Source organism: Nelusetta ayraudi, unplaced genomic scaffold (assembly GCF_046127955.1).
Source record: "Nelusetta ayraudi isolate G7.1 ecotype Tasmania unplaced genomic scaffold, CSIRO-AGI_Nayr_v1 ptg000052l, whole genome shotgun sequence".
NCBI classification, from domain to species: domain Eukaryota; kingdom Metazoa; phylum Chordata; class Actinopteri; order Tetraodontiformes; family Monacanthidae; genus Nelusetta; species Nelusetta ayraudi.
In genome coordinates this window covers 2,673,250-2,683,193 of record NW_027466102.1, presented here as the reverse complement: position 1 = coordinate 2,683,193, position 9,944 = coordinate 2,673,250, and the positions used below count along the sequence as shown (strand labels likewise).

Here is a 9,944-nt window from a genome sequence, read left to right as displayed (position 1 = left end):
TCTTTTTTTATACAGACTGCTTGAATGTAATTTCCTGCCTCAGGCTACATGTGTATGTGTTTGCTCCTCCGCAAAATGATGCCTGGAATGGCAGATTGAATGAATATGCTTGGCATGATCACTGTCGTCTCGAGCATAACATTACCTAGCTCCATTTCCTTCAGCACAGGCTCAGAAACAACTCGAGGCGAAGAACTTCGTTTCCTATCTAAATGCTTCCATCTAGTGGCCTAGTTCTGAACTGATATGAAAAAAGCTTACAAATTAAAAAGGCAAAAAAAAAAAATGAGTAAAAAATATCTAGGTGGTTTATCTTATGAATTAAATATTTGGATATTTAATAATCTAATACTGATTTTCTTCAAATTATTGCCACGTTATTTTATTCATGGTAAATATAAAAATTGCTCAGTTGACAAGTTTCTCTGACTCTGCTTCCGTTTCTAGTTGGGATCACGCCTGGAGTTCTCAGGGGGGCTCCAGCTTTAACCTTTGACCCTGGGTAAACGCAGGACGTCGGTATTCAGGGAGGACTAATTAGGACGTCGGGGCAGGTGTCAGCTGCTGGTGTTGGACTGGTGAGAGTGAAGCCTCAAAGTCAGCGTGTCATATTTTCATCACAACTAATACCCCGTGTTGAACCAGTGAGGCTACAGGGAGACGGTGCTGTGTACAGAGTTGGCGTCAGCATTTTACGTTATCATTAGTTCTCTTTTGCGAAACAACAATCAAAGCCGATTCTATTCATTTTGATGCCTGAACTTTCTGAAATGGCAGTACAAGTACCGGTACTTTATTTCCCCAAATGTCCAACATTGGTTTTAAAATGATTTTTAGGATTTTGATCCCACTTTCAAATATTTTGCCTTTCACGACCAACTTGCATTCAGAGAACTTGAATTTAGAGAAAAATACAATCTACTACAATCCAACTCAATTACTGACAAACTAAATCAAAACAAAAAAAAAACAAACCAAAACAAACAGCTTAATGGATTTTCCTTTAAAAAAATACATTTTTACTTATTTTTTGTCATGTCCATTGTAGTTTTCTTATACACAGGTCAGCATATGTGTGATTTAATGACAGTTTCCTTTTTTGTTTGCAGCCCAGACCCAACATCAGGTTTTACAATTATTTGCAAATGACTTGAGTCTCAATGCTCATCAGCACAAATAAAACCAAAAGTCTTACAAAAACATACAGTGCACCTGTTTCAAACGGCTGTGCTCTACGCATGAGGTTGAACCAAAAACTTGGTAGTTTAAGCAAAAAAAAAGTAACGAGTGAAACACGGCCAGCAGTGCGTGCAGTGACTTCACTTAGGCACATACATTAAGGTCAGTAGGAGAGTTGCTTTTGTTCTTCTTCAGACAATACAAAACATTCTAAATCTGCAGTCACATAAACATGAATACTGCCGTTTACATGCTTTGTTTTTTGTTTTTCTTATTTTCCCACTATTCCTTTGTTCGGAACTAAATTAATTGATAAAACCTGTGAAGCTACGGTAATATAAAATAATCTTTAATGTCACCACTAAGCATTTTGCACTTACCACCATAATCTTTTTTTATTTTATTTTTTTAATTAGGTCATGCTTTTTTGAGAATTCCTGTGATATTTCTGGTGTCGGTACAAATTGATACGTTCAACAAAAAAAAAACAAACAGATTTTGCAGTGTTGTGTGAGGTCGTGCGAAAGTGTAGAGTCTTTGACAGTCACTCTGGTAGACTAGGGGTCGCTGTAAACAGCCATCAGCTGTCGTCCTCGGCCTGCAGCCTGCCCTCGGCCAGCAGTCTCTCCCTCTCCTCTGGGCCGTCCTCGGCCTGAGTGCAGCAAGGTATCTTGGCCAGCAGGGGGCGGTGCAGTCCATTATAGAGCGCCGTGCCGACCAGCAGGATGACGAAGCCAAGCACCTGCAGGCCGTGGAACTTCTCCCAGCCCAGTGCCAGACTGACGGCCCAGATGACCAGCGTGCGCAGGCTGTCCAGCACCATGCGGGTGGTGGCGCTGATCTCCTTGGTGACGCTGATGCCGGCAAAGTTGAAGAAGGCGATGCTGACGGTGTTGCCCAGCAGGGCCAGCAGGATGAGTGGCTGGTGGCCGATCTGGCAGAAGGCGTCTAGGGCATCCTCTAGAACCTGGCGGGGGTTGTCGCTGAACTTGCCCACGTGGATGAAATACATGGGGATGAGCAGCAGCGACAGGACGACAAAGCCAAACAGACCTGGACACGGAGAGCAGACTTTCATTAGCTTTCGGATGGATGCCAGGAGTGCCTTCAGTCCCACAGACCGTCCATCCTGTGGTAAACTCTTGTTTCAATTTGTTTTTTTTTAATGGTAAAAGCTAGGGATGTTAACAATTATTTGATTATCGATTAATTCTCAATTAAGAATTTAATCAATTAAATTTAATTGGTCGTAATTAATGGAAATATTTTGACACAGGTTTTTTTTTTTTTATGTTTAATGGCGTGGTGTCTGCTTCAGGTGTTGTTCTTGTTCTTCTGGCTTCAGGAAGTAAACTTGTGGCGCCACACCAGGTCTGGCTTAGGTACTTAATCGTTTTCAGTCGTTTCCAGCGTCTCCGTGTCAATGGGAACATTTTTAAAGACAGCTTCGTGTAATTGTGTGGGTTGTTGGTTTTTTTTGAGAGCGTTTCCGAAAATGTGCGGTTTCAAAAAAAATCTGTCTCCATGTAAATAGCCCCTAAGCTTACCCATTTTGTGTAGCTTTCTATTCAGAATTAATTTAATGTTGCTCAATGTTTTACATGCAACAGTGTAGAAGAAAAATATATAAAAAATATATTTTAATGTATTAGATTTTTTGAGTAGAATTTAATATAACTATATAAATGCCAGTGTCTGTACCAAATACCAACTGGTACAATAAAACATTCATTGAGGAATACAACATGCATTTTGACTCACTGAACATCAAACAGGGACAACATGAAGCCTTTTATGTGACTGGCTACTGTAAGTTTTATTAATTTTGACATCGGGGAGTTTATGCTACTGTGACTTAAGTAGTTAATATCATTCAGCATAGTGGCAGGAAAGAGCAATTCACCTTTAGATACTGTGTTCGTCATAATATACCTAGAGGTTTTAAAAAAACTTTTTAAAAAAAAGTTGGAATGTGACCCATTAGAAGTCTACTTAGAGTCAGAGGATAAACGTTTAGGGTGTTTTTACTGTGTTCTAAAGTAACAATTGGTCATATTAACATTTCTAAGGGTTAAATAAATTAAATAACGCATTTTTCATTGTGAAATTTGAGTTCTCAGGAAAATCAATTAATAATTACTCGATCGATGAGGTCAATCAACTAATGATTAATAAATGAATTCATAATTTGCAACCCTCGTAAAAGTTTAATATACTACCCATAAACACAGTAATAAAAGTGTATAATCTCAGTTCAGTTTTAATTTTGATTTTTCACAATTTATTTGTGTTGTTATGTATGTCTGTGTTTTTTGTACTTATTTTATTATTATTATTATTATTATTGTTATTATTATTATTATTATTATTATTATTATTATTATTGTTAATAATAATAATAATAATAATAATAATAATAATAATAATAATAAGAAGAAGAATATGGACCTAAGTCTGGAATAAAGTTTATCAATAATTTGATTTTCCTACCCTTGGAATGGTTGTTATTTTTATCAATAAGAATATAAATATTGCAAGGGTCTTGCTCCCAGTTAGCTGCCATCTTCAACTGTCATGTTCTTAAGGAAGACTAGCGTGGACAAGCCAGCCCCGCCTGACTTAACAGTCACTGAACTCTTTGTAAGATTACTTTATTTTGTAAAGTACTTATTAGAAAACTCAATTACACAGCATACATGACCTTGTGATAGCGATTGTTTTATTATATACAGTACAGAAGCTATTATATGTAAGCAATAATGTCTTATGAGTCCTAAATATATATTAAAAAGGGTTTAGTTTTATTTTAAGCCTATTTTCTTGACAGGCCATCATTGCCATTACTATTTAGTATTGCTGCAATATTAAATACTGCTGCTTCCGTGAACAAAAATGCACAAAATGTCTGCACATCTATTGTGTTAACCACATGTCCGAATATTTTCTAAAGCTTGCTTTTTCTCTTGTGAATGTACTGAAATATGCAAATACTGAATGATAACATTATAATGTTTGATAGCATTATCTGTATTTCTAAAAGGGACATAAACGTTCTGCCCTTCATTCTGGTATTGCTGTAGCCTCGCCTTCCATCCTTGCTAAGTGACCTCTTGTAAAAGTGACTTTTATGATTAAAAAGCCACAAATAAAACCTTGTGGATCTATAAACAGCACTAAGAGAACTTAAGGTTACAGTCTTCCCTTTGCATGTCTGGCAGGGGGTGTACACACCTTCAGTCCCGACAGCCCGGAGAGGATGGACGTCGTGCTTGTAGACAAACTTTTCCTCCAGGACCATCTGCACAGCAACGATGATCTGAGCCAAGATGATCAAGAGGTCTCCTGCAGGAGAGAACAACGTGCGGCACGACGTTCAAGTCAAATGAAAAACATTGCTTTGCACATGTGCTTGTGAGCACAAGTACGTGGTGCCTCACCTGTGATGACTTCGCTGAGTTTGTTGGAGCCATGATTCCCACTGACAAAGTCGGCGAGCCCGACGACGACCAGACCCAGGATGGTGGTGAGGATGCCGAGCCACTGGCTGGGCGCCAGCTGGCGTCCCAGGAACGCCACGGAGAGCAGGCCAGTGAATATGATGACGGCTCCGCGCAGCATCTGGAAGCTGGAGGCGCTGGTCATATTGAGAGCTGGAAAAGTCAAATCGAGAGGCCGGTGGACCAAGGTCGAGTTGCAAAAAAAACAAGAATATCTTTCAGTGATTATCACCTTTTTCCAAACAAAAGATCCTTGGAAGGGGGAGATTATTAATTGTGTGTGACAGCAACATAGGGACTTAAGTCAGAACACCTTCTCAAATTGATGCCACATAAACAGAACCAAATAGGCAAAGCCTCACTACGGGTCCTTTGCCAAGCAGAGGCCAGGGACTCACTTACCAATATACATAGTAGAGGTGGCTGTCATGTCGCACATGGCAGGTGGGAAAAAGAGAAGCGGGTTGAAGCTTTGACCCGGGTTCATCCTGGGTTCTGGTCTTCGTCTGTCGTGACAGAGGAGCATATAGAAGACGGCCAGACAGCTGAACTCCCCCAGAAACATGCCCACTGCCTGCACATGGAGTGCGGAGTGAGACAAAAACACAGTAGGATGACAAAAAGTTAGCTTGGAAAAAAAATTGCCAAAGTCACCAAGACAAATTACAAAAACTCGACCTTTACTCATTTGAATACATTACAAGGTACATGACCAAGTATTTCGTAACTAAGACGGACAGACAGACGGATTGACCTGACTGAGAAAATTTGATCAGTCCTGTGATAAATGAATATGTGTCAATAGCTTTTATACTGTACCTGTACGAATGGGTGAGAGAATTTGTGCTCAGGTGCATCTTTGCAACCCTTTGCCGAAAAAACGTCAGCCCATCTAGCAGAGAAGAAGACCAGAGTGACGCTTGTGTTAAAAAAAAAACACCAACAGATTAGAAGAATGACTGGAAAACTGAACTGGGAGCTCAAATTTGTGAGTTGTCTGTTTTGTTTTTGTTTTTTTAATTCATCGTCAGTCTGATAAATAGTAAAAACATAAAACAAAACAGAACAAGTCTTGCATTACATTTTCAGCAGCATAGTTTGCAGAAACTTGTACTATATTCTACTCCACTGCCCTTCTGCAGTTTGATGATGAATCAATTCACTTGACCTCTCACTTCTTTTTAACCCGCACATGTTTCGATAATCATCAGCAGTTAGACTTCTGTTTCTGAAAACTCTGCCCTTCCATCTGAGGAACTGCTCGCATAATTCCATCCAGTCACATGACACAATGGGGCTATTACGGAGGTTAATGAGTGTAACACCCACTTGGAGACTGTCAGAAGAAGCATGACCAGCATGTGAGTGTCTCATCGACAATTCAATGAGGAAAAAGTGATGGCCACGAAAGTGATGACAAAGCAGTCTGGGCTCTTAAAAACCCGGTACAGAAACTCAAGAGTTCCTTTATATCACGGTATCCGGTGAGTATTTGACAATTAGTTTTAGGGCGGAATAAGAGAATATTGTATGATAAGCCTCGACTCTGACAGAAAAAAAACAAACCTGTAAGCCAAACTGTCAAGCCCTCTGATATTACTGATCTCAGCCAGCCTCACTGAAGCCGTACAGTGGTGAAACCTGACCTGCAAGTAACGTTTTTCTTCTCTAAAAGGAAACGTGACACAGCTACGTGAGTCAGTTATCTGCACGGCAGTGCCATCGGTACAACAGCTGTACTGATGGCCTGAAAGGAAGTGGAACGCTGACGTCGCAAAATTTTGGGGATGTAGAAACAAGCTGAACTGTTGCCTTCAGAGACCAAAATAGAAAAGCACAGACATATGTTCTGAGTTGTATCTGTATCTCCAGCCCAATTTCCTGATTCAAATCCCAAGACTTGTCATTGTTAGTATTCACATGTGAGGATTTTTGAAGCATATTTCACTGAAACTACACCCCCCCTCCAGAAATAAATAATAATAATTAAAAAAAAAAAAAAAAAAAAAAAAGATAAACTAATTTTAAGTGATGTGTGCCATTATGGCTATAGGAGCCTATCTCAAAGCGACTCGCGAATGCACATTTTAGGGTTTGATTACAAATAACATGGGACCAGAGTGGTCTCATTTGGACAGTTTAGATAACACTATTTATTAGATAGTTGTTTCCTGTTTGCAATAACGTGTGTTAGTCAATTCGTCAATTTCGTCGACAATACTTGTAGCACCAAGGGCCAAGTCACGATAGGTTCAGGATGTTTACGCTAGCTGTCTGAAGGGCTAACAAACCTGCTAGCTATTTAGTTTCTGTTTTGTGTTATTTATTGTTATACTTGTTTTTGAAGGCTAAGTGCACTGGCTAACAATCTCTGCTAACAGTAGCTGTTATATGCGTATAGAACCGATGGGAAGAACAACACGCATATATTTTGCTGAAATACGAGTAAATAATATTATCATTATTTTAACCAAACATGAATACAACAAAGAGAGCTACGGAAAACACGTGAGACCAATAAAGACATCACTCACTTTGCCGATAGCGTGTTGATAGAGCCAGTGACGAGCATAAGTCCTGCAAGAAACAACTGGTACTTGGTCCAAGCCATGCTGAGCGAAGTGTGAGTGAGAATACAAACCAGCCACGGACGCCTTAACGACTGGGTTAGTGACTTTTGGCTCACCGCGGCGTAGGTTGTTATTTACAATCTCACCTCCTCTGCCTGTCCCCTTAAACGCCACATGACAACTCGTAGTCAGCTGACCACTGGACGAAACATTCGCTGCGTTCAAAGCTATCGGGAAAAATAAAGATGAGATGAGATGAGACAACAGATATTTATTTCGGAAATAAAAACACGATTTGGGTAGATTTTTTGTAGGACACCATTTCAAAATATGCAAGGAGAACATATATGTATGACTTGTATTCACGTTTATCTAAGTTTTCTTTCGCAGTGTTATTTTGTAAGTTTTGATGTCCGGTTTGCAAATAGTCTTTTAACGCAGCGTTATAGATATGTTCAAACAGCAGGGGGAGCCAAAGATTCGGGAGGCCATTTGAGAAACGAGTTGGATCAGACCAGGGGCCGTTGCACGAAAGTAGGATTCCGTCATCCAAGATCAGTAACTAAGCTGCGTTTAACCAATCCACAACACGTGTGTCCAGGCTTTATCGAGTGCACAAAAACCCATCCAGGATGAACAGACACGGATTCATCAAGCCTGGTGAAACCTATACTGGATAAGTGCGTGCCAGGGCTTGTAAAATTCCTCAGAAATTAAAATGCGAAGTTTGGTCTAAACAATTAACCTGAATCTTGAATATATTCAAATTATATTATTAATATTATTATATATTCACCTGTTATTGTAAAAACAGTACACCATTATATCCACCAGAGGGCACACAGTCAAATGTCAAGAAAAACGACCAATGGTAGTCAAACGCTGATTTATTTTCAGTCTTCAGACAAAATTCAAGCTTCATGTTCAACATGTGACATTTGGTGCAACTTCAGTGCAAATTATACAAAAATGTCCACTCTGAGAAGCGGTCGGGCTGCAAAAGGCTGTTAGCTTAGGTCTGAAAAGTGGACTTTCTGTCTCTTCTTCATCGACTTTGTCCAAGAGAGTCTGGTTGCAGACCTGCAAACTGGTGGCACCTCACCTGCCAGAAGGGCTTTAAATGCCTTGCTCCAATGGGCAAACCTCTTTCCATGGCTATATTAATAGCTTAAAAGGATAAAACAATTAAAATTACATATGCTGTGGTGCAATGGCCGCAGCCAGGCCATTTCAGGCAAATCCAAGATATGCAATTCTGGTAACTAGCATGAGAATAGAAGGACAACTAGACAGATGACATTAGAGTGTCAGTTGTGGATTAAATTAACAACCTCTGACACAAAAGACCATACTTTAACTCACTGAGCAATTTAGAAAATGTCAAGTGATCTGAGGGTAAATTTTCAACTTTTCATTTTCTGCTATTCATTTGGTTCACATTATTTCTGACTTGCAGAGCAGAGAAACTGATTCCATTTTTTTTTCTTTTTTGAAAAGTGACTGAGTTAAAATGTTTAGGACAACTACATAATAGACATAATTTCAGAACAAGAAGTCATACAGAAAAGTGAGGTGTTAGATGTTCTTCACTGCAAATTACATTCCCTACAGGGAACATGCAGGAGCATTCATATGCAAGCTGATGAGGTGCGGCCAGGCCTTCTTGTTCCATAAAGATAAATTTTGCATTTGCTCCACAGACATTACATTGTTGGCTATATTTTATATGCATATATTTATGGCTCCCTTTGACCTATTTTTTATAGCATTTTCATTTAAAAAAAAAAAAAAAAAAAAAAAGCTATTCCCGAAGTATTTGCAATAATAGGCCTGCACCTTTAATTTTCCCTTTCCCCTTTTAGCATTCAAATCAAAACCTAAGTACCAACCAAAGTAATTTACTGTCTTACACTTATGGGGATAAACACACAAAAACAGTATGCTTAACTCAAAATAAAATGCCACCTTTTTTGTGGGTCTCTGTAGCTTGCTGAGTTTAGTCGGTTTAAACTTCAGGCACAGAGGACAATGGAACTTCGTGCAGCAACGCGTGCAGCGTTCAACATCGGGCGTAGTGCCCACATTTAGGATTGAAATATGCATCTGTAAGAGACAAATTACACGTGTAAGGTTACTTTAGGAGAGCACTATCGCGATAATGGATGACGTAACTTATCAACCGACAGGACAAATTAAATTTTTTAGAAAAAATGCTTTTCTTCGTACGATTAAAAAAATAAATAAAAAGTTGACATGACTTTTACTTACCTCGTGGTCTCTTCTTCTTCTTGTTATTTTACGGCCGTTGGCATCTAGCCAAATAAACTCATTACGGCCACCTTCTTTTGTAATAATCTAAACTTCCGGTCCTGACAGTGCAGGTGGACCTCTCTCCCTCTCAGTGCAAGCGGGTCCTGACAGTGCAGGTCTGCAGCCAGACTCTGTTGATTGATTTTGCAGCTCATCTGTGAAGCTGCACTTGCGCTTTGGCATTTTGGGGGAATATAATGCTGCTCAGACTCTGCTTCCTGTGCTCTGTTCCTGAGCACAGCAGAGCCACCCACTAGGCAGGCTCTCTGGGATTACGTCACAGGCAACACAGTACCGTAGCGTCAGTCAATTTCAACACACGCTAATTGATCCCGTGAAAAATAATGAAAACTGGACATTTTCATGAATTTATAAAACACTCCCGTAC

General features: G+C 39.6%; 1 protein-coding gene across 1 annotated transcript; it reads right to left on the bottom strand.

The window, feature by feature from the left end:
* Positions 1 to 1,002: 1,002 nt before the first annotated feature.
* On the bottom strand, positions 1,003 to 7,425 carry slc35f6 (solute carrier family 35 member F6). The gene is made up of 6 exons (XM_076037623.1): positions 7,211 to 7,425; positions 5,496 to 5,568; positions 5,079 to 5,250; positions 4,617 to 4,829; positions 4,411 to 4,521; positions 1,003 to 2,232 (listed from the first exon to the last, which is right to left on the bottom strand). The coding sequence occupies exons 1-6, from the start codon at positions 7,285 to 7,287 to the stop codon at positions 1,760 to 1,762; spliced, it is 1,119 nt and encodes a 372-aa protein (XP_075893738.1). The 5' UTR covers positions 7,288 to 7,425; the 3' UTR covers positions 1,003 to 1,759.
* Positions 7,426 to 9,944: the final 2,519 nt, after the last annotated feature.